Source organism: Oryx dammah, unplaced genomic scaffold (assembly GCF_014754425.2).
Source record: "Oryx dammah isolate SB20612 unplaced genomic scaffold, SCBI_Odam_1.1 HiC_scaffold_19, whole genome shotgun sequence".
Lineage (NCBI taxonomy): Eukaryota > Metazoa > Chordata > Mammalia > Artiodactyla > Bovidae > Oryx > Oryx dammah.
Window position 1 is genome coordinate 31,270,914 of NW_024070203.1, and position 25,226 is coordinate 31,296,139.

Here is a 25,226-nt window from a genome sequence, read left to right on the forward strand (position 1 = left end):
CTATCCACGGCCCCTCACGATCCACGGCCCCTCACGATCCATGGCTCCTCACTATCCATGGTTCCTCACTATCACATGTTCAGTACGTGCAAACTCACAGGGACAGACAGGAGACGAACAGCTGACAGGGCCTGCTGACAGTGGTGGGGGTTGGGGGAGGGAGCGGCTGCTCATGGGGATGTGCCTCTTTGGCGGAGATTCCTGAATTAGAAATCAACTGTATTAGAAATCAGCTGTTCCTTACTTAGACAGTGATGGCATCAAGTCGGGCACTCTGACTTCAGAGATCATGTTCTACTAAGAACACCCCACAAACACCTGACAGGTGTGGGGATTACTAAACATGTTCCAAGGTTAATTCAATGCATTTCAGGATGATATTTTTCAAATTATAGATAGAGATACTGAAAAAATTAAGTGCTCAGAGGGTAGACTGACAAGGTTAAAGCCACAAACAGACACTCCACACAAGACAGCAGAGCTGTAAGACAGAGGAGCTGGATTCCTCAGAAGCTAGTGAAAGGAAGAGAAGCCCAGCGAAGCTGGGACAGAATCAGGGGACATGATCTCAATACAGAAGTGGAGATGTGGCAAAAGAACAATTTATGGTGACCGTGGTAACTGGTCACACAGTGGTGACCATTTCATGATGTATAAAAATATCAAATCACTATGTTGTACACTTGAAACTAATATAATATTGTATGTTAATTATAACTCAGTATAATTTTGTACGTTAAAAAAAAGAAAAAAAGAAATGCATACACATCTGAAATTAAGCCTTTTTTTACTACTTCTTTGTACCATCACTTAAATTTATTATATAACCATGTAAGATAATTTTATAATTTTGGAATACCTCACATTTTGCAGGATATCTGCTAGTTATATTTTTTAAATGTCCTTCCTAATCTTAATTCTTTCTTCAAGATCTAGGATATAAAAATATTAACTAGAGCTTCCCTGGTGGTCCAGTGCTTAAGAATCCACTTTGCTAAATCTCTTCCAACTCATTTGTTATAGTTTTAATTCTTTATAAAGGCTACATGATATTCCATGATGTGGTGTATCAAAATTAATTCAGTATTTTCTCTGTTGATAAGCGTTCATTAAAAAATGTCTTTATTGATATGCTGGTGGCATTTACAAGGGAAAAGAATGAAATTTACATGGTCACTTTTATATTTTTAAGTTGGAACTGTAGTATTCAAACTGGTGAACAAATGCTAAACATAAGTTTATTTTCATAAACAAAGCTATAATTACTGATTAAAAAAAAAAGAATCCACTTTGCAATGCAGGGGACACAGATTCCAGCCCTGGCCGGGAGGACCCCACAGGCCACGGAGCAACTAAGCCCATGTGCACAACTACTGCGCCCATGCACTCTACCACCTGTTTGCCGCAACAAGAGAAGTCACAGTAATGAGAAGTTTGAGCGCCTCAATGACAAGTAGTCCCTGCTCGCTGTAACTAGGGAAAGCCCCACGCAGCAACAAAGGCCTAGAACAGCCGAAACACTAGGTAAATAAATAACTAGCACAACTTTGGTGACTGAAATAAAGTCTGATGCTATAAAGAGCAATATTGCATAAGAACCTGGAATGTTAGGTCCATGAATCAAGGTAAATTGGAAGTAGTCAAACAGAAGATGGCAAGAGTGAACACTGACATTTTGGGAATCAGCAAACTAAAATGGACTGGAATGGGTGAATTTAACTCAGGTGACCACTGTATCTACTACTGTGGGCAAGAATTTCTTAGAAGAAAAGGAGTAGGCATCATAGTAAACAAAAGAGTCCAAAATGCAGTACTTGGATGTAGTCTCAAAAATGACAGAATGATCTCTGTTCGTCTCCAAGGCAAACCATTCAATATCACAGTTATCCAAGTCTATGCCCTGACCAGTAATGCTGAAGAAGCTGTAGTTGAACGGTTCTATAAAGACCTACAAGACCTTCTAGAACTAACACCCCAAAATGATGTCCTTTTCATTATAGGAAACTGGAATGCCAAAGTAGGAAGTCAAGAGATATCTGGAGTAACAGGCAAATTTCACCTTGGAGTACAAAATGTAGCAGAGCAAAGGCTAAAAGAGTTTTGCCAAGAGAATGCACTGGTCATAGCAAACACCCTCTTCCAACAACACAAGAGAAGACTCTACACATGGACATCACAGATGGTCAATACCGAAATCAGATTGATTATATTCTTTGCAGCCAAAGATGGAGAAGCTCTAGACAGTCAGCAAAAAGAAGTCCAGGAGCTGACTGTGGCTCAGATCATGAACTCCCTTATTGCCAAATTCAGACTTAAATTGAAGAAAGTAGGGAAAACCACTAGACCATTCAGGTATGACCTAAATCAAATCCCTTATGATCATACAGTGGAAGAGACAAATAGATTCAAGAGATTAGATCTGATAGACTGAGTTCCTGTGGATGCATGCTTGTGACACTGTATAGGAGGCAGTGATCAAAACCATCCCCAACAAAAAGAAATGCAAAAAGGCAAAATAGTTGTCTGAGGAGACCTTAAAAATAGCTGACAAAAGAAGAGAAGTGAAAGGCAAAGGAGAAAAGCAAAGATATACCCATTTGAATGCAGAATTCCAAAGAATAGCAAGGAGAAATAAGAAAGCCTGTGAAAGTGCTGCAGTCAATATGCCAGCAAATTAGGAAAACTCAGCAGTGGCCACAGGACTGGAAAAGGTCAGTTTTCATTTCAATCCCAAAGAAAGGCAATGCCAAAGAACGTTCAAAGTACTGCACAATTGCACTCATCTCATACGCTAGCAAAGTAATACTCAAAATTCTCCAAGTCAGGCTTCAACAGTACGTGAACCTCCAGATGTTCAAGTCGGATTTAGAAAAGGCAGAGGAACCAGAGATCAAATTGCCAACATCCAATGGATCATCAAAAAAGCAAGAGAGTTCCAGAAAAACATCTACTTCTGCTTTATTGACTGTACCAAAGCCTTTGACTATGTGGATCACAACAAACTGTGGAAAATTCTGAAAGACATGGGAATACCAGACCACCTAACCTGCCTCCTGAGAAATCTCTATGTGGGTCAAAAAACAACAGTCAGAACAGGACATGAAACAACAGACTGGTTCCAAATTGGAAAAGGAGTACGTCAAGGCTGTACATTGTCACCCTACTTACTTAACTTATATACAGAGTACATCATGAGAAATGCTGGGCTGAATGAAGCACAAGCTGGAATCAAGATTGCTGGGAGAAGTATCAGTAACCTCAGATATGCAGATTATACCACCCTTATGGCAGAAAGCAAAGAAGAACTAAAGAGCCTCTTGAAAGTGAAAGAGGAGAGTGAAAAAGTTGGCTTAAAGCTCAACATTCAGAAAACGAAGATCATGGCCTCTGGTCCCATTTCTTCATGGCAAATAAATGGGGAAACAGTGAGAGACTTCATTTTTTTGGGCTCCAAAATCAGATGCAGATGGTGACTGCAGCCATGAAATTAAAAGACGCTTGCTCCTTGGAAGGAAAGTTATGACCAACCTAGACAGCATATTCGGAAAAGGCAATGACACCCCACTCCAGTACTCTTGCCTGGAAAATCCCATGGACGGAGGAGTCTGATAGGCTGCAGCCCATGGGGTCTCAAAGAGTCGGACACGACTGAGCGACTTCCCTTTCACTTTTCATTTTCATGCACTGGAGAAGGAAATGGCAACCCACTCCAGTGTTCTTGCCTATAGAATCCAAGAGATGGGGGAGCCTGGTGGGCTGCCATCTATGGGGTCGCACAGTCGGACACGACTGAAGCGACTTAGCAGCAGCAGCAGTAGCAGACAGCATGTTAAAAAGCAAAGACATTACTTTGCCAACAAAGGTCTGTATAGTTAAAGCTCTGGTTTTTCCAGTGGTCATGTATGGGTATGGGAGTTGGACTATAAAGAAAACTGGGGACCAAAGAATTGATACTTTGAACTGTGGTGTTGGAGAAGACTCTTGAGAGTCCCTTGAACTGCAAGGAGACCAAACCAGTCTATCCTAAAGGAAATCAGTCCTGAATATTCATTGGAAGGACTGATGCTGAAGCTGAAACTCCAATACTTTGGCCACCTGATGTGAAGAACTGACTCATTGGAAAAGACCCTGATGCTGGGAAAGACTGCAGGCAGGAGGAGAAGTGGATGACAGAGAATGAAATGGTTGGAGGCATCACCGACTCGATGGACATGAGTTTGAGTAAGCTCCAGGAGTTGGTGATGGGCAGGGAAGCCTGGTGTGCTGCAATCCATAGGATCACAAAGAGCTGGACACGACTGAGCAAATGAACGGAACTGAATTGAGCACAAGTTTGTATAGAACAAGTACTTTGTGCATTTCTGTTCTACCTGGGCAGGAACTGCCACACACACACAGACACACACACACTCAGCGAGGGAAGTAAGGAATTCTTGCTGCAAGCTGCTGCTGTCCAGAATTGCAGACAGTTCTCAGGCTTGTCTCATGGCCCAGGAGGTCTTTATCACTTCAACAGTATCACATAACCTACTTACCAGTGTGGAGGCAGGAACACTCACATTCCACACAAAAACTGTCAGCCCAGGTTTTCTGATAGATACATACACTAACATTACCAGTGCGCTCTCATATTTGAAACAAGCTAGCCTCTTCACAATCTACTCCATCACCACGAATTCACATACCACGTAGCTGCCCTGCACAGACCCCTCGGAAGACCCTCTGCTCTCCTGTGGGGATGGTCTACGTGGGCACAAGCAACAAATCAACACAACCCTCTGCCAAGTGACTGGGCTCTAAGGACAAACATAAAATGGTAAAACTACAAAGAAGACAGCAGAGGAAACCAGGGCTGCAGAGATCTTGGGGCATGGGGTGGTGCCTGGACGCCCAGCATGTTTTGTTCTTTGAATTTGGTGGTGGCATCTTGGGTAGCCCTATAGTTGTTCACTCTACCCTGTACTCAGGAACGGCTCTCATGTCTGTCACATTTCCCCATAAACAAGGCTAAGTGAAAAGATCAGTAAAGGAGACACAGGGCACACACACGTGTCCGTTACTAGTAGTGGCAGAAACTGGAAAGGACCGTTGGAAACAACAAAGAGAAAAGCAACCATTCTTATTTGTTTATAGACAACTTTGTATTCGTGGAGAAAGATGTGGAGTAAATGCCCAGAGGGAAGGAGATGTTTAAATTTCCTTTTCTCCATGTATTAACAACCAGTGACAGCAGCAGCTGTACCATGATCTCCCACAGATAATCCTGAGAGGCCTGGTCTGACGCTTCTCCAACATGTGGTCCAGCCCCAGGGCACCCTTGGGACCACTCTCTCCACGGTCAGTGATTCCAGGCAGACGAGCAAAGTCTTTGGTTTAAAAAGAATAGTAATGAAACTGACTATACTATAATGAAAAATAGTAACGAAAATGTCCAGTTCTTAAAAGTCATATTTTCATTAGTAAGTGTCTAAACAGGAAAAAAAAATGTTGAACTAAACCTGAGGCATTCAGTGCAATTATTTAGTATGTATCTGACGTTCCTCCTATCATTCAAGATAATTCCAGCAGAGATGGCTCACCGCTGCTGTTTAACAAAAACAATGGAAAACACCAAGAATCTAAATTTACATCACTCCTGACAAGAAATGGTCAGACTTCTGATCTGAGGGCCAGGGATTACATCTATAAAGCAAATGAGAAATCAGAAGTGAATTCCCCTGGAACTGGAAGTAACTACATGTAGGCTGGAGCACCAGAGATGCAGGCGCTGGCCTCTGGAGGACCAGGCTCCAGGCCCACCCCTGACCTGCAGCCAAGTTATTACTTAGTCTCAGGAGCTTCCGGGTCTTTACTTAAAAACACAGTAACATGACCTAATTTGCCAGCGGGCTAGAGAGTTGAAGGGAAAGAAAGAAGGACCACGGTGACGGTGACACTTCTCTTCCCACTTCCACGTCCTATATGAACAGACAGGTATTTTACTGCAAACAGAAAGATTTAAGGGGGTTCTACCTAAAATTATAATATGTAAGATTCTCCAAATTTGAGAAGGCACTTAATAAAAGCAAAATCAAGCATTTGTGTTTCATATTTGAGATGAACAAGGAACATCCCACCAAGCTTCTGAATTAAATGGCCCAGTGCCCCACGATAAGGCCTGTTGCCACAGGTTATTATGCTGAGAGAGGAAGAGAAAGAACCATATATATATTTTTTAATATTTAGTTTTATTTATTTGGCTGTGCCAAATCTTAGCTGCAGCATGCGGGATCCAGTTCCCCGACCAAAGATGGAATCCAGGCCCCTTGCCTTAGGAGTCTTAGCCACTGGACCACCAGGGAAGTCTCAAGAAAGAACCATGTTGATATGTGAAATGTCCAGAACAAAAGTCAGTCCTCAGTGATCACTTCCCAATCATGCAGCCCCAGGAGCTGGGTGGGGGCCATGGTGGCCCAACCCACCACATCCTAGTTCTAAACAGAAAAGCTCTATGCAGATTTGTTATTAACACAGAGCTTGCTGTTTGGACTTCTGTTTTTTAAAAGTTTGAAAGCTTTAAAACTGCTGGTCCCCTACAGGTAGATCATTATGATTTTTGTGAGATGAGTGTGGGGAGAAGGGGAGTACTGAGATTTGTAAGAGAAGGAATGAATGAAAAAGCAAAAAAATCCTGTCCACTGGCTGAATTCTAGACTTACTGTGCTGCAGGTAAATTCACTGGATAAATTACTAACCAGAGTTAGGCAGCAGATGTTTTTATGTTCCTGTATCAGCTGACCTTCCTTCTGGTCTCTTGGATTCCTGTTTTAGCTAAAATCTCTCTGTACTTTTAACTCCACTGGCTTCATTACCCCTTCTTGCCCACTGTTATAATTAACAAGGCCAACTTGACTTCTGTTCTATCCTGGAAAAAAAAAAAAAACAAACACTTCCAACCTCTAGTTATCATTCTTCTAAATTACTCATCGTACTCTTCCCATTTTGTTTGTAAAAACAAGAAAAGAAAGAGTTAGATTAATGCTGACCAGAGCTCCTACTTTTAGTTAATTGGAAAAGAGAAAAAAGTAGGAGGAGCAAGGGCAGAACCACTAGTATGGTGTTTTCAGGTATGCAGAACCACTTCTGTGTGTGAACTCACGAATCACAACCACCTGGGAAGGCGAGCGCTACCTGTCCTGCCTGATGCCTGAGGGGTCAGCCCCCAGCGCACGGACGACGCCTGAGATGAGACTCACAGACAGTGGTGCGGAGCCCTGCTCTCCCCTCCACTGCCTCTACTCAGACCGGTGTTGCTCCTGAAGCTTTGATTTTGCTAAGCAAGCCCCTTGCATCAGTCAGGCCGACACTGCCAAAATCACCCCAGTGAACTGGGTTTGACTGTGTCCCTCAAGTCATTGGGGGAAGAGGGTGGAGCAAGGTGGGGGAGGTGTCTGAGCCACTTCTGAGATTGCTACTAACAATTCCTTTATGTTTTCAAATGGCCAAGAACTACTGTGACAGTCTGCTGTGGTTCAGACCTCATCATTTTGGTCAGGTTTTCACTGCACCCTCTATTAATTGCTACAGAGGACATGAGGATAAGTAACACTTGGCTCCAGCAAGACAGTCTATTTTTGGTCAAGAGATAAGAGGAATGAACTTATGGGTGGGGACGTGCCCTCCCATGGGTGTCTGCCATGAACTGGATGAACCTCACCAGCCACACCCTGAAAGCCTCTGGGTAAAGCCCCACCCGCTCCAGCAGAAACCTCCTTGGACTGTCAGTGCAGCCCCGCTGGCAGGTCCGCTTCCCGCCGACTGGACTGACTTCAGCCCTGCATCCACACTCAGCCGCTGGGTTCCTGAACCACTGACAGGGACAGACATGCAGAGGGCCCTCGGGGCAGAACTTCTGTATCTAACCACCAACAGACAGGGTGAACTTCTTTTTATTGGATGGCTTTTTGAAGCACTACTAGGGTAGTGATCCTGACAGTGGTTAATGCTTGGCCTACACAGTTCAAACGCCTCTTTCAGGTGGTTTGCGGTTCTCTCTCCTCCTCTTCCTGTGATCAACCTGGTGGGTGTATGAGCCTCTCTGTAATCTGCCGGTTTTCCCCTTTGTCAATGTCTCCATCACTGGTTACACAGAGAGATATACAAGAGTTTTCTCTTCTTAAGGGTTGTTCATTGAATGATAAAGGTAATGAATGATTTAGAAGTGCCCAGTTTACTAAATAAATCTGTCCTAGTTTCCCAGAAATAATCTTTACGGTTCAAGTTCAATACTCGACATTTCCTCCTGAGCCCCTAACTCCCTAACTGGGTCTTTTGGAGTGATGTGAAATTATGCCTAGACATTCCATTTAGAAACTATTCTTCTCCAACTGGACTTATGACACATTTGTAGCTGTTTTCATAACACAGTGTACTTTTTGGGCAATGAATTCATTTATGTCCCTTTAAAAGAATGAGGTGAAATTCACATGACGCAGGATTAACCAAGTCACACAGCATAGTTCACTGGCAGTGAGCACACTCACAACGTCGTCCAGTCCTGGAATACTGTCACCGTCCCAGGAAGACGCGGTGCCTACCAGCAGTCACCCCCTGCTCTCCTCCTGCCTGGCGAGCGCCAACCTGCACTCTGTCGCCATGGGTTTCCTCTGTTTCACGTAAGCGGGACCCCACAGCGTGCATGCAGCCTTCTGCGTGGACTCTCTTCACTCAGCATCCTGAGTGAAGCGAGAACGCCCAAAGTGTTCTACATGGGTCAGTCCTTCGTCCCTTTTGGCCAGTTTTTTGAGCATCCTTGGTTTTAGGATTTAGTACATTCTCTTTCAGCGACACTTTATTCTCCTGCCATTAACTGGGTGGTGAACCTACCAGGAACAATTTTTCAAAATGATGAAAGATTTCTTGAGTATGTCTCTTGAAAGAGGATTCCAACCACAGCAATGCGCAAACCCCAAGGGAAGTGTGTCTCTTTAAGAGGCAGCCGTTTGAAGAAGGGAATCAAAAGAGGAAGTCATTGAGGCTTCTGTTCCCAGGAAAGCGCTCACCAGACACGCTTTCTGCTGAAACAGCATCTGAGATGATGCCTCAACGACGGCCCCCAAGCCCCGTCCACTTGTGTGGACGGTTCCTAAAAGCTTCCTGTGCTGCCCCTCCATGCACCTGGTCACACAAGGGCCTCCAGGAAACTGATGCCCCAGGGCCCAGAGTCACAGCAGAGCCTGACCTGGGCTAGTCGCCCTCACCTGTTCCAGGCCCTCCTCCATAAGCTGGGTTCCCATCCCTGACAAAGTGCTTTCCCAACACCCTCAAGCGCGTGCCCCTGGACACAGTGGGGAGGACCCAGGGTCCCAGCCCAGGGTACACAGAGGATGTGTTTCCCATCTGCACTTGGTCTTCGGACAACTTAGTCTCCACTCTTCCCTCTAAAACTGTGCACCAGTGATTATTGCTAAGAAAGCACAAGTTCAAATCTTGTTGAGGAAAATCTAAGATGAATCCAAGCAAATAACTAATGTCCATTCCGCAAACACTTATTATGAGCCTTTCAGGTGCCAGGAATTGAACCGTGCACAGGAAGTACAATGGTGAGTGAGAAACAGAGCCTGCACTCACAGAGCCTAGCGATGGGCAGGCCAGCGTGGACACTGGCCACGAGGTATGCTAATCCACAATGGTCTACACCATGCAGAGGGGAGAGACTGGGTTGAGAACCAGTCTGTATGTCAGTAAGCCTCTGGGACTCTGGGCTGGGCAGCCTGTACCTGGCACAGGCCAGCTAGGGGAGCAATTCCAGGGCTCCTCAGTCAGGTGTTGATAATTGCATATTATCACTAAGATGTCACTCAAATTTACATCAGAATACACCCCTCGGGTGGGATACAGGTCAGGAGAAGCCTACACAGCCCTGAGCGCTGGGCCAAGGGAGCTGCTGCAGGAGGCAGAGGGCCTCAGAGAGCCCGGATCTGAGGGCAGGAGGGGCTGGTACCTGGGACAAAGGGTGACTGCTCTGGACAGGAAGTGCTGAGGGCTGGGGGTGGGATGGGGGCTTCTGACCTCCTGGGCATGGGTTAGTTTGTGAGCAAGCTAACTAAGCTTGGTTTCAAACTTAAAGACGATTGGTACTTAATCTGTTACCTTTAAAACAAAAGCTGGCATGTAAACACTATTAATTGGACCATTCTCTGAAATACACCCCCCTCAGACACGGCTGAGCGACTTCACTTTCACTTTTCACTTTCATGCACTGGAGAAGGAAATGGCAACCCACTCCAGTGTTCTTGCCTGGAGAATCCCAGGGATGGGGGAGCCTGGTGGGCTGCCATCTATGGGGTCACACAGAGTCGGACACGACTGAAGTGCCTTAGCAGCAGCAGCATGCCCAACCCCTCACACTATCCTCAAAGCTTACCAGTCTCCGCCCCAGGCGGGGGAGTGGATGTCTTGACCAAGGGGGTGTGTCCTCCTGCCCTCCCCTGAGTCCTCAGCCCCAGACTCCTGCGGTTCTCTCCAGGGTCCCCAAATCTGAACCTGCCCTCTGAGCCCCACAAAATGGCTGCTGTGTCTGCACTCACTGGCGGGTGTGTTTCAGGACCTCCTCCTGGCTCTCCTGCTGGTCTGTGAGCTCGAGCAGGAAAGGGCTAATCTACACTCCTGGCATCAGTCTTGGCTCCCTGGAGAATTTCCCGACTCCCACCCCGGAGCTACTGGGAGTTACAAATCCATGGCGCCAGGTCCCTCCTTCTGCCCTCAGTGGCTGCAGAGATTCCCAGGTCTGCACCCCTGCCCCAGTCTCTCCCTCTCTTTCAAATATATTAAAAGCTCTTATATTATATACAAGAGCAGAATCAACTCTACTCCATTTTCAATTTTGTTACCTCTTCGTTTCTTCTCTCAAAAACTCCTAGGGGCCCTAATTTTTCCTGGGTCACTGCAGAATTCCTAGTTAACAGGATTTGAGGCTTCATCTGACTGACTTTTTATTTCAGTACTTTCTGGTTTAGGATATATCCCCCAAATCTAGCAGAGCAGTAACTAACCAGATGCATAGCACAAACAGGCACCAAATATTTAAAGAATAAATGAATTATACTTTCTCTTAGCCCTACTTTTACGTCTTCACAGATAACATCTTACCAAGTTGAGGAGAAAATTTCTATTTGCAAGATCAAGATGTCTCAACATTCTTTTCACTCACTGCTTTCAGGAAATCTGAGACCAGACATTTAAGACCTCATCACTTAAAGCAACAACCGCCCCAGTCCTTGGGCAGGTCTAGTCTTCGATTCAAAGGGGGACAATTCAAGGTCAAAGACCGTGGAAGTTGCTCCTTCACCATGGTCAGCACTCAGGCAGACTCATCTGTATACAGTGAAAGTGAAGTCGCTCAGTCGTGTCCGACTCTTTGCGACCCTGTGGACTGTAGCCCACCAGGCTCCTCTGTCCATGGGATTCTCCAGACAAGAATACTGGAGTGGGTTGCCATTTCCTTCTCAAGGGGATCTTCCTGACCCAGGGATCCAACCCAGGTCTCCCTCATTGCAGGCAGACGCTTTAACCTCTGAGCCACTAGGGAAGTGAGGGCTGACTTAACAACAGTCTTCAACAGTCTTCAGTACATTACTCTCAAAGTGCCACTGAAAAAAATCTAAACAAAGTAGTACCTTATAAACTAATACTGTACCTTAGAGGGTTAGTAGCTTTGGTTTTAACAAGTTGGGACATAAGTACTAGCAGGATTTTGAATTGAAAGAGGTTCCCCTCCCCTGCAAAAATGTTGCTACTGTGTTTTCTATACTTCTAGGGTTAATATATTTCAGAAAAGTTCTATTTTCCCTCAGTATTGCTGTATCACATAAAAATAAGATTACATACTAATCAGCAAGAAAAAGATAAAGCTCATACCCAGAATTATGACACCAAAGTAAAGTGAGTTTTCAGCCTATCTGACCTCTAAACCGTTGCAGAGGCCACCTGGGAGAACAAAGGTCAGGGGACACGCCTGTCCCTGGACAAACAGCCAGAGTCCTGGGGAGGAAGAGAGCAGAGCAGGGGTGGGCTCAGCAGTGCTATTTGAAATGGTCTTTGCCATTATATCCAGGCTATTTTCCTGACTCTTCTCATTTTAATTGGTCAGTACAGATACAAAACACCAAAAATAAATGTGTCAGAGAAACACAAAAGACGGCTGTTTTTGTTCAACCATTCCAAGCGGGGCAGGTGAACAGGGTGGGGTGCCCTGCACAGGGGCCCAGCCCCAAGGCCATCAGTCCACCCAAAGCTGCCACTATGACGGTGAACCAGAAGAAACCCAGGAGCTAAAATTTAAAAGACCCCATGGCTTAGCCCAGACATAAAACTACCTTCCAACTGGCAAAGAAGTCACTTTCTATATTAGATATTGGAGTTAGATAATTATAAGTAATCATTTTAGCTTGAATTTTGGGAAGTAAGTCTATTTTGTTAAGGTTTATGACAAATATATTTTGTTAAGGTTTATGAGTTGCTATGAAACACAATAATTTGGGGGGAAAAAGAGGCAGTTTTTGTTTACTGGGCCATGGATGGATGACTGACAGTGGGTGATGTCACTAATAGGCAATTATAACATTCAGCATTCCAAAACTATTAAATAATTTGTTTTGAAGAAATATAGCTTCCAAAAGAACAAAAAGACAATCTATTTGGATGGTTACATGTCAAAGTAAAGTTAAATACATAAGATAAATAAATTAATTCCAACCTAAAAAGAAGTATCAACTATTTCAATGGCAACCCACCCCATTATTCTTGCCTGGAAAATCCCATGGACAGAGGAGCCTGCGGGGCTATAGTCCATGGGGTGGCAAAGAGTAGGACATGACTTAGCAACTAAAAGACATTTAGTCAAATTTTAGTTCAACTTAAAAATGGAGTGGATTCCAAAAGTTTGTCTGTAAACAAATTATTTAGACTACTCAGCATTTCCTACAGAAAAAAAATGTCCTATGACAACGCTGTAGACAGCAGTATACCTCCAGTACAACTCACAAGAACCCGATTAAATGTCAGGTACACAGATGGTTCTGTGGCTTCATGGTAAAGAGCAGGTGCTTTATGGAGCCAGAGTCCCTGGGCCCCAGGCTCTGTCAGTCCCCAGAAGCATGGCCCTGGAGGTGAGTCCTGCCTTCACCAGCAGGGAGTGTGTCCCCAGAAGCAGCCCCTTGGCCTGCAACACTCCAGAGATCTGCAAGCTGGAGGGGTTCCACTGAGATGCACGTGATGCAGAGGCCCCTGTACCTGGCGTGTGGTGGTGACGGGGGGAACTGTGCTGAGTGCACCTCTGGGAGGTCTACATGGGGCCAGTGGAGTTACTGCCGCCAGGCTAATGTCGGGGCAACACCTCACTTACCACAACTACACACGGTCTTTCCAGATGCTTGTGATTCTGAAACCAAGGGCTAAATGAGGTTCAACTTCGTAAGGACAAGGTTCATGCAGCCCAGTAGGGCTTTCCAAATATCTGGGCAGTGCTGTGCCTAACCTATAAGGCAATTACATTACAATACAGCCACCTTTCCACAAACAGGCGGAAGCACCTGCTATAAGACAAATGTGCGTGAATCAACGCAGGGCTCACAGGGGGTCTGTGCTTCAGGAAAGCAGGGTCCTGGGTGGAGCCACTGCTCACCTGCCCATGTGAAAGACAGATGAGGCACAGAGCCGGGATGGGAGAGCAGACTGTGGATGGAGGTCGGGCGGAGGAATGCTTGGCAACGTTCAAAGTTTAGGAAGACCACAGCAGACGGCTGCAGTGCAGACCACTGGCTTCCAACCTGCTCTAGGTCGGACCGCATGTGCGCATGATGGGACTGCCCTCCCTCAGACAGTGTGACAAGCTCAGACGTTACTCCAGCAAAACACCGACATCAAGACCTACAATGACATGCTGTTTGAGGAAAGAGGCTCCAATGAGAAACCCCCAAATTCACTGTTTACAATTCTCTACATGACTGAATAGTTCCATTAAAAACGTTCTTCTTTCCCCTAATTCAAGACTAAGATGATTACTGGAATGGAACAACGAACCGCTGGGCCAGATCCATGTACCATTCCTATCCAAAACAACATCAAGGGGTGAGGTGCCATGCAACTCGACAGAAAATACGCTTTCTTGCCATGGAAAGCAAAAAACACGGCAAAATAAGAGTTTTGAAATGCCTTTTCACAAAGTTGTGTTTTCATTTATATAAACTGACTTATACAAAGCTACCTTATTAGTATAGATAATACATAGAAAAAACTTTAGAATTAAAAGACACATATATAGCATTTTTAATCCTAATCTTAATAAAATTGTGAATCACTAAACTTGCAACATTATTTCTGTTGTCACTTATAATGTTTCTCTCAGAAATACTTTATGGGCTTAACCCAACTCTGGGCCTTGTTTTAGAGGCAAACTTTCAGGCCTAGTTTGTCTTTAAAAATACAAGTACAGATGTCTCACCTTGCTCTGGTGACCTTCTGCAGAACCTTCATGCCTGACAGCCTGCAGCACTTCCCCTCCAGCTGCCTGTCCTTCAGTATGTCGCCCTCCGAGTGCACCTCACTGAAGAGTCCAAGGGCATCTTGCACAAGAAGGCAGACTCTACAAAAAAAGCATCCACATTTGCTCTTTAGGAAACAGGTTTTGATTCGGTACAGAGACCAGAATTTCCTTCTCCTTCAACAGAAATCCACTGTAGGCATCTTCCTAAATAGGCGAACCAGGATAAATGAACAATACTGAACTAAAACATGCACTTCTTAGATTTGTACCAGCAAGTGTGTGGGCCACCACCCACAGAAAACAGTAGGAGACAGAATTCTCTTCAGGAAGATAACTACTCCCTAAACCCAATGTGCTTTACAACAGCACACAGAGACCACTTTTGAAATCAAGTATTTTATCATTGCCAGACACAGAGTAGCCCCTTTCCTCTTGTTTACCCTGTCTGTCGTAACAGAAACATTTATGTTTTGTATGGACGCTCAACACGGAGCCACGGTCTCTCACGATCCTGTCCTGTTTGGAGCAACCTGCCGTGTGAAGGCAGGGATGAAGACAGCACACGCTTCCGTGTTACACCTATCCTGTGGTTTTGTCCCCTGACCATTCCGCAATGCAGAGCCTCTGGGAGGGAAGCCCTTCAGTTTGCCCTGACTTGCTCCTCTGCTCCTAGTCTAACTCAGGCTGAGGCAGGGCTGAGTGACCAGGCTCCATCTGCCAGCCGTGAGAGGGCAGGGCAGGGGATCCTCAACCCACTCCCACGCCATCGGTCGCCTGACTGACCCCTGGGGCATTTCACACTGCTCTGTATTACTGTTAACACATATGAAGTCAAGATGTATGCAAAAACCTCCATGGATCTGCTTTTTAATTTATTTAATTGGAGGCTAATGACTTTACAATATTGTAGTGGTTTTTGAAATACATTGACATGAATCAGCCATGGGTGTATATGTTTTCCCCATCCTGAACTCCCCTCCCACCTCCCTCCCCATCCCATCCCCCAGGGTCATCCCAGTGCACCAGCCCTGAGCACCCTGTCTCATGCATCGAACCTGGATTGACGATCTATTTCACATTTATGATGATATACATGTTTCAATGCTTCTCTGAAATCATTCCACCCTTGCCTTCTTCCACAGAATCCAAAAGGATCTGCTTTTTAAGACTAGAATTTTTTGTCTTAATTGGAGGATAATTGCTTCACAATGTTGTGTTTGTTTCTGCCATACAACAATGGGAATCAGCCATAAGTGATTATATATCCCTTCCCTCTAGAACCTCCCTCCCCACCCCACCCCATTCCACCCCACTAGGTCATCACAGAGCACTGGGTTGATCTCCTCAGGGCACAGAGCAACTTCCCACTAGCTATCTATTCTGCATATGGTAATGTATACATTTCAGAGCTACCTGAAACTAGAGAGAATTTCTGACTGCTTGTGCTGAGAAGGGGGAGGTGGGGAACTGGAGCCTACCCTTGCCTTAAACCTGCTCTGACGTTTGCCCATGTCACAGATGACCCAGGAAGGGTGCTCCTGTTTATTCTTCTGCCTGGAGTCCATCCTGCCTTGTGGGGGAGGAAGGCACTCAGGTCCCCCTACTACTCTCCTCACCATGTTCACACGCAGCACACACCCCCGCCCGCCTTGCTCTGCTCTCACAGGCGGCTTTGTGCCCCTGGCCCATGGGGACGGGAGCTGGGGTGGGGTGGGGTGGTGGTCAGCACACTCCCAGTGGGAGCGGGCTAAGGAGCACCCAGGAGCCCCAGGCACTGCAGTGTTCCCTGCCCATGACCAGCAAGCTCCAAAAACCACTGCAGGTCTGCACAGAAAGGCCCTTGGTCAACTTGTTTTTCCTGAATCAAGAGGTGTTTCCCATAAATTACATCACATTCAGGGAACACAAACGCCTTCGCAGGGAGGCAGTACCCTGGGGGTGACTGCAGTAGCTTGAATCTTCTCACTGTAAGGAGATGGTGCGGGGTGAACTCTGGGGCTGTGAGCAGGAAGGGCACTCAGGCTAGCACAGGGAGGCACCAGGAGTCCGTCCTGCCTTGGAGGAAGGGAGGGGTGCTCAGGCCAGTTTTTAGAACATGGTTCTCTGTACAGCTCGTGTTCCACCTGTCAGGTCTGTGACTAGACTGCACATGGTTGTGCTTGCTGTTTTAGATTGTGTTTTTCTTTGCGGCCAATGGATGGAAAGTACAATCAGCTCCTGTAATTCATCAATCCTAATGTCCATCTAGTCAAGGCTATGGTTTTTCCTGTGGTCATGTATGGATGTGAGAGTTGGACTGTGAAGAAGGCTGAGTGCTGAAGAATTGATGCTTTTGAACTGTGGTGTTGGAGAAGACTCTTGAGAGTCCCTTGGACTGCAAGGAGATCCAACTAGTCCATTCTGAAGCTGATTAGCCCTGGGATTTCTTTGGAAGAAATGATGCTAAAGCTGAAACTCCAGTACTTTGGCCACCTCATGCGAAGAGTTGACTCATTGGAAAAGACTTTGATATTGGGAGGGATTGGGGGCAGGAGAAGAGGGGGACGACAGAGGATGAGATGGCTGGATGGCATCACGGACTCGATGGATGTGAGTCTGAGTGAACTCCGGGAGTTGGTGATGCACAGGGAGGCCTGGCGTGCTGCAATTCCTGGGGTTGCAAAGAGTCGGACACGACTGAGCAACTGAACTGAACTGAATGGAGTTTACTATTCACAACACTTCTAGTGTAAGGTTCATGTTACCATCTGGTCTGGGCATAAGGAAAGCGTCCACCTCCCAGCCCCAATGCTCTTTTTGCATCATTTCTTCTGACTGCCCTCAAATGTCTTCAGTGCCACAATGAACAGAGGCAGTGACATGGCATCCTCACTGTGTTCTTGGTTTTAAAGAAAGTATGTATCCTCAGGTTTTTTTTTTTTTTTTTTTTTTTTGGTGGTAGATATTTTTCATCAGGTTAAAGATTCCTAGTTTACTGAGAAATTTTAAAAATCATGAATGGGTCTTAGAGCTTATAAAATGCATTTTTTGTAGTCAATGAAAAGACTATGTTTTCATCTCCTTTGCTGATGTGGTAAATGACAATGACAGTTTACCAAATATGAAACCAATTTTTTACTCCCAAGAAAGAGCAACGATTCTGCTATGTATTCAGACTTCTGTTGTCTATACCCATGAGTGATATGGACCTTTAATTTTCTCTCTCAGATTTGGTATCAGGATTCTCTATATCCACTTCAGATAATGAGCTGACAGGAATTCCTTTTTCATGTGAAAACTCTGTACATGACTTGAGTCATGAGTTTTTCGACACGTGACTTGGAAAGGATTTAGTAATAAAATGACTTCGCTATCGTGCTTTCTTTACCTGGGACGACTTTAACTCTTAATTTCTTGAATAATAGTTGAACTTTTGGGGATTTTCTGGTAAGTTATATTTTTCTAGGGGTTTATCCATTCTGTTTACATTTTCAAGTTTATTAGCATAAAGATAGAACAATGCCCTCTCACTGCATCTCTAACTGATGGGGCTGACCCTCATATCTTCCCTTTTCAGTTGTGCTTGTTTATATCGTCTCTCCTCTCTTTATGAGTTTTTTCATTGAATTATTATTATATCATTTCAAAGAACCAACTCTTGGCTTTGTTTACTCAGTTCACGTCATGAATTTCTACCCTTATGCTTATAATCTCCTTCCTTCTATTTTCTTTGTATTTATCCTATTATTTTTAAATTGCTTTTTATGTTAGAGGCTTGGCTCATTTAATTTTGAACCTTCCCTCATTCTAAAATGAGCTCAGACTATAACATTTCTTCTAAGTATCAAATTAATGATATCACGTAAAATTTGATACTTAGTATTTTTACGATTATTCATCAGTTCTAGGTATTTTTAATTATTATTTTTAATTAATATTTTTCCATTATTATTTCTTTGATCCAGGAATTATTTGGAAGTATTTAAAATTTTTTTCTATAAGGATTGAAAATGCACATATTTTTGCCATTAACTCTAATTTAATTGCACTACAGTGAAAGAATATGCTGGTTCTCTTACATTTGTAGAGATCTGCTGTATGGCCTAGCACACAATCAATGTTTAAGACAATATCAACCAAGAAGAATGCACATGTGCTAGTTGTTAAAGATGGTTCTGTATGAGATCTGTGAGTCAAGTCATTTAAGTGTATTTTTCAAGTCTTGAGTTCCTGCACTGTTTTTGTGTGCCTCACTAACTGGTTATTCGATTAGCTATCTATTGCTACATAGCAAGTCATTCTACAAGTTAGAAGCTTAAAATAACAAATGTTAATTTTTTCAAGTGGGCATGGGTTAGAAATGCATCATTGTGACAGTGGGTGGTGGGTGCCAAGCCCTGTTCCATGGGCACCATTTTATCCTTAGATGGCCTCTGAGGGCGTGATTATTCTCACCCTCACTCAGCAGACAGAGAACTGAAGATCAGAAGGTTTTCGGGTCTTGCCCAAGACCACATAATGTTACATAAGAGAACTCTTAACGATAAGATAAAATGAAATATAAACATATTTAACATAAATCTCTTTTTAAATGTACAAAATTGGGAAATTACCAGGCTAAGAAATTAGCCAGAAATGGAGCTAAACTCCTTATTTCAAGACAGGTAGACCAGATGAACACATGGTGAGAGTGAGGAACAAAGCAGAAAACGGCAGCCTGTAGCAGCGTGTGGGCTCAAAAACCATGCTGACAGGTGGCCCTGCAGCTACTGTGGCAGCCACGCAGGCTTCAAATGCAGCTAATGTGGGTGAGGAGCTGAATTTTAAGTTTTACCTAACTGTAATTAGTTTAAATGTAAATAGCCACATATGGCAGCACAGTCTAAAAGCATAACAATTAGAGGATACGAAAAACTATAAATATTATACTTGAAAGTGAAGTCGCTCAGTCGTGTCCGACTCTTTGCAACCCCATGGACTGTAGCCTCTGTCCGTGGGATTCTCCAGGCAAGAGTACTGGAATGGGTTGCCATTTCCTTCTCAGAATACTGGAGTGGGTAGCCTTTCCCTTCTCCAGGGGATCTTTCCAGCCCAGGGACTGAACCAGGGTCTCCTGCATTGCAGGAGGATTCTTTACCAACTGATCTATCAGGGAAGCCCCTAATATTATACTTAATAATCAGCTAATCAACCTTTACATACAGATGTGAGAGTTAGATCATAAAGAAAGCTGAGCACCGAAGAATTGATGCTTTCAAATTGTGGTGCTGGAGAAGACTCTTGAGAGTCCCTTAGACAGCCAGAAGATCAAACCAGTCAATCCTAAAGGAAATCAACACTGAATATTCATTGGAAGGACTGATGCTGAAGTTCCAATACTTTCTGTACCTGATGCAAAGAGCTGACTCATTGGAAAAGACCCTGATGCTTGGAAAGATTGAGGGTAGGAGGAGGAAGAGGCAACAGAGGATGAGACTGTTGGATGGCAACACTGACTTAATGCACATGAGTTTGAGCAAACTCCAGAAGACAGTGAAGGACAAGGGAGGCAGGCATGCTGCAGTTCACGGGGTCACAAAGAATCAGACATTACTTAGCAATCAAATTATGTTTTACCAAACATTAATATTCAAATATATTAACAGGTATTCCTTGAAAATCATCACCAAAATGTTGCTAGCGATAATTTTTCTAAAATTTACTTTGTCAGGTCTACAGAGGAAAAAATACACCAAAATCATATATAATTATTAGTGTGTTCAATTTTCCTTGCAATACAGTATTTTATACCAAGAACACCAGGAAACCCCTGTCTGCTCACTTGATGCACTACTCTGTTCGGGAGTGGTTATTTGGCAGGTGGAAACCAGAAGAATGCCCTATCTATCTTAAAGATACTAGTGTTAAATTTCCACACATGTGACATTTTTTTAATATGCTGTGGCTATAAGACATTGATACTGGCTATAAGATTTGTCCATGGGTCAAGAAGCTGACTGTCCAGTGTGGGGATAGAGGTGGTGTGGAGGCCTGCAGGGCAGTGAGCTTTGCATCCACATCTCGCCGTGGGTGCTCCGACTGCTCCTGAGCACACCCCTCCTGCCTCTCAAGTCTGACAGCAATTCCAGGGCGGCCCTCGGCTCTTTCCCTGATGCTCTCTATTACCTGCTCGTGTCTCTGTCATCTGCCTGAAGTACTCTGTGAACTGCTCTTCCAGATCCCGTTCCCTTCACTCTTGGGCACCACCTCCCTCTGGGCAGTACCCACTGCCTGCACAGATGCCTCTGCCCCAGCATGGGTGCTGGTGGGCTCTGGTCTTCTGGGCGAGCCCCTCACCCTGGGGGTGAGCTAGGGGAGGTACTCTTGGCCCCCCACACTTGGGGTGGAGCCTCTCAACAGAGGCCTGGGGATGAGGGATGTGGTGGACAGCCCTCCTAGAGGGAGACCGAGTGCTGGACTGGGCCCTGTCTGCGCCCCTGGAGCAGAGCCTAGAGCAGCAGCAGCTGGCAGGAAGTGGGTCAGGGCGCAAGAGCCACAGACTCGCTGTTCTTACTGAGACATAGTAGGTTTCCATGATTCCACAGATGGAATGTCCTCCATCTGCTGTGTGCCCTTAGGACAATTTCCAAAAGCTCAAATGATTGCTGTTCAGTTTCTGCAGCTACAATGCTTATATGTGAGGGGAGAGTCCACCGTGCACTCACTGCTACTCCAGAAGCTGGTTCTTATCTGACTCTGCAACTCACATCCTCGCCAAACAAAGACCCTCTGGACAGCCAGCATGTGCCGGGCTCTTCAGCCGTTATTTGTGAGTTATGAGAGTATTTGGAAACTCTCTGAGTTCAAAGACTTAAGTGTGACTTGTTCTTTTTTCTTTAAAAGACATCTTGACTTGCGTGAACACAAGAAATGAGCCAAGTGCAAAATTACTGGGTCAGACGCAGGAGTGCTTGACGCAGAGAGGCCTCGAGGGACGCAGAGAGGCCTCGAGGACCGTAGTGTCAGTAACACTGGCACGAGCACGCTCATCCCCATGCCCCGAACAGTGCCCCAGCCTCAAGAGGTTTCTTGTGTGCTAAGTACAGCAGGACTGCTGCAGGCCCAGGCCTGGGCAGGGTCCTCGGCTCCTCCCCAGGGAAAGGCCTGGCCCCAGCACACAGACGAGCACAGGCAGGGGACTGCTGAAGCCTGCGGGAAAGTGCTGGGGTGGAAGGGCCTGGCCAGGTGGTCGGAGAAGGCTCCTTCCAGGGCTGGTCTGGAAGCCTGTCTTGCACAGGGTTGACAGGAACACACTTAATCACAGGGCACACAGCACACTCAAAAACTGGGACAGCAACATGGGAGTTTTCCCACGTTCTAGAAGTTGTGAGAAGGCCGGAAAATACTATGCAAGGACAAAGATAGAGGGAAAGTGGTCATAAGGGGAAAGACTACTTACTATTCGGGTATTCCCATGCATTATTCTTAATTTAAAATCAGTTATGTTTATGGAAAGATGGATGGAGGTAGAGATGTCACCCTGGTGGGCAGCTCTGGGGTGGTGTGGAGCCGCAGCGAGCAGCCTGTGTGGGGTGGAGGGTTTGGGTCCAGGCCCAGGTGGGTCAATCACTGGCCCAGGACAGCCAGCATGCCCACCTCCTGCCACTAGGGAGTAATGGGGATGCTGGGAGGGCTCAGACCAAATGCTGTTGTAGAAACACGGCAGCTGGCACAGGAGGTGGTTGTTTTAACAGAGAATGTTCGGAGCCCCAGCCAGGATGCCAAAGACACCCAGTGACACCATGCCCCAGGCTGCAGGTGACTTTCATGCATGCTGAGCACTGATGCTGGGACCCCAAGCCTTGCATGGGAGGGAAACTGCTGCTTTCAGACGTGGTCCACTGTTGATAAATGTTGAAACAGCATAGAGAAGATGTCTCCAGGGAGGAGGGGTTAAAGAGCCTGTCAGTCTGCCATTCAAAACCCTCCAAGTTAAGAGTCTGGCAAGAGAATGCCACTTAGCTCAAGGTTCCACCCAAGCTGAAAAGACTGACCTTCACCAAGTAAACCCCTCCCCCGCTCTCATGGCTGTCAGCACCTGGTACCAGGCCGTGGGGGAGGGGCTCCTCTACCGCTGGAGACCTGCCCGGCTGCTGGGAGCTCCGCTCGGACCCTCACAATCCAGGTAACTTCAATCTGTTTGGACCCCGGTGAAGAGCCTGCCCCTACTCTGCACCTAAGCATCTTGGTTTCCTTCACCCACCAGGCAAATCCACTTTGCTACCAGATGGAGCTGATCAACAGGAAGGTGGCATTCTCTGGTCAGGTATCAGCTCTCCTGAGTGGTAAGAGGTGTGAGCCCCTTTGTAAAAGGCCGATCTCCTGCGTGAAGGGCCCACACGACAGCGATTGAGGCAGTGGAGAGGGCTCAGAAACAACGTTGGCACCCCGGAAGCCAGCTCAGGAGGTGCCTCAGGTGCCGACCCCACCACTCAGGTCTGTTGTAAGGAAAGCGCCTCTCTGCTTGAGCAGTCGAAATCAATGACAAACCCTCGGCTGCAGCTCGCCTGGTCCCAGAGCCCTTGGCTGTGGTGCCTTGACTTTCTTGCATTCATGAGCCAGGAGGGTGAGGCTGGAGGAAGGGAGTAAAACTGCTGCCCTGCACAGCACCTGCCCAGCAACAAAATAACAGATAAGAGGTGCAGGGTTCAACCCCAGCCATATCACCATGGAAGTATAAAGTCCACCGTGGAGTTAATGTTTGTCTTTAAGAATGCTTCTTCCTTTCCTTCTCTTATGGGCTGAACGCCTCGTCATGCTAATTAAAGAACATTAAAAAAATTCCGAAAGTACATGTACTGTTAATCTGTGAAAGCAACAAAACAAGCATAAGGAAGAAGAAAAACAAAACTGTTGATTCACAGAGGGGGTTTCAGAGAGCCTATAATTTAATTTCTGAAGCTTCAAATGCCCCTTCCCAACTTTTCAAAAATATTTATTTTTCCCTCCTTTCATTCACAGGCTCTGTATCACAGACACAGAAGCAGAGTGGGAGAGAACCAGTGAGCGTGTGTGCACACGTGTGTCTGCGGATGCTCGTGTTCCAAGAGAGAAGCAGATGAAGTGACATGTGGATGTTTACATGAGTCGTGGAAGCAGTTCTGAGCACTTCACCAAGAATTCCCGGAATCAGAGTCAGGTCCGGCTGCTCTATTCTAGGTCAGAGTCAACCGAAGCAGTCTCCGATCAACAATGGTCTTTCTCGCCACGTTATGATCCCTTACTAAACCCAATCTAAGAAATAAACAGAAGAAATTCCAGGATAAAGTGAGAAAAAAAGCAGGAAAGAGAGAAAGGGGAGGAGAGGTTGGGAGGGGAATTTGGACCCAACCCGGGAAGGGGGGCGGGAGGGGTGCGTAGCACGAGGGGCAGGGCCTTTCCCAGCTCCAAGCCGCAAACAGACGGGAAACCAGATACAGCAGGACACTGTGTCCTCCTGAAAAACAAGCAGACCGCGCTCCTAAAGTAAACAGTTAATCCTGCTGTTTATCTTTTCAACATGAGATGTTAGCAGGATGATCTCTACTGCACAGAAATGTGGTTTTATTCATCAGAAAAATCGGATTTTCTCTTTGCTAAAATAAAAGTGTGACATGGAAACTTTCTAATATCAGTGAATAGGAAAGAATAACAATCTTTTTGGTTTTTTTTGCTAAATGTAACTAAAGCATGGCAAAAGTCCCGAGAAAGGCCTTTTCCACACTTTCACTTCCTCTTTATTTTCGGAAAATACTGCATTGGTGAAATTAACCAAACAATAAATTCTGCTGCAAGGCTTGGTCTGAAGGAGGACACAGGTAACCAGGACATAACTGGAGTCCTGGGCTTGGATCGCAGTCACTGCCCCTGGAGATGAGACTAGCCTGGGCCGAAGCATGTCAGAAGAGGACATCTCACAGCCACAGAAGTCCGCCTCCAGAACAAGTTTTCAAAGAGACACAGCTCCTCTTACACATTTTGAAGTGAAATTCCCATGGACAGAAGTGTCAATTCTGCCCCTTCCCCCAGCAGCACACTGTCCCAGGCCGACGACAGTAAGACATCACACCAGACACTTGCGACTGCCATGCACCTGGGCTCAGGTCTCACCCATCCCGATGCTATCTGTGTGCCCACGAGCCTGGTGCTGTGAAGTTCACCCCTGTGGAGGTCCTGCACCCACCTCCACAAGGACCTCCAAAGGTCCTCCACAGGGACCCCTTGGCTGTCTTTTATCACCCCTCTCCCTCCCCAACATTTACAAACTGCTGATCTGTCCTCGGTTTCTAAGATTTGGCCACTTTGAAATGTTATAAAAATGCAGTCATCTACTATAGGATCTTTGGATTGAACTTTTCCCCTCAGCACAGTGCCCTGAAAACAATCAGGCTGATATGCTTTGTATTTTTATAACAGCTTTACTGAGACCTAATTTACATGCCATAAAATTCACCCAAATAAAAATACTGTGGCAAAACACACATAAAACGTACAATTCCACCATTCTAAAGTGTACAATTCAGTGGCATTATGTACATACACGTGTTCTCCAACCACCAGCACTGTCTAGTCCCAGAACATTAGTCCAAAAGCCCCAAGCTGTCACAGGGCCTCCCTGCTCTCCCCTCCCCCAAACACACTGATCTGCTTCCTGTCTATGGATCTGTCTGCTCTGAACATTTCACAGGAATGGAATCATGGAAGC

The 25,226-nt window shown here is 45.6% G+C and overlaps 1 protein-coding gene across 1 annotated transcript in view; it reads right to left on the reverse strand.

The window, feature by feature from the left end:
- Nucleotides 1–25,226, reverse strand: part of SPIDR (scaffold protein involved in DNA repair) — a 290,555-nt gene that overhangs the window by 29,642 nt on the left and 235,687 nt on the right. The window contains exon 11 of the mRNA XM_040261173.1: nt 14,483–14,623. Coding sequence (XP_040117107.1) covers nt 14,483–14,623 — 141 coding nt within the window. The remainder of the gene's footprint in view (nt 1–14,482; nt 14,624–25,226) is intronic.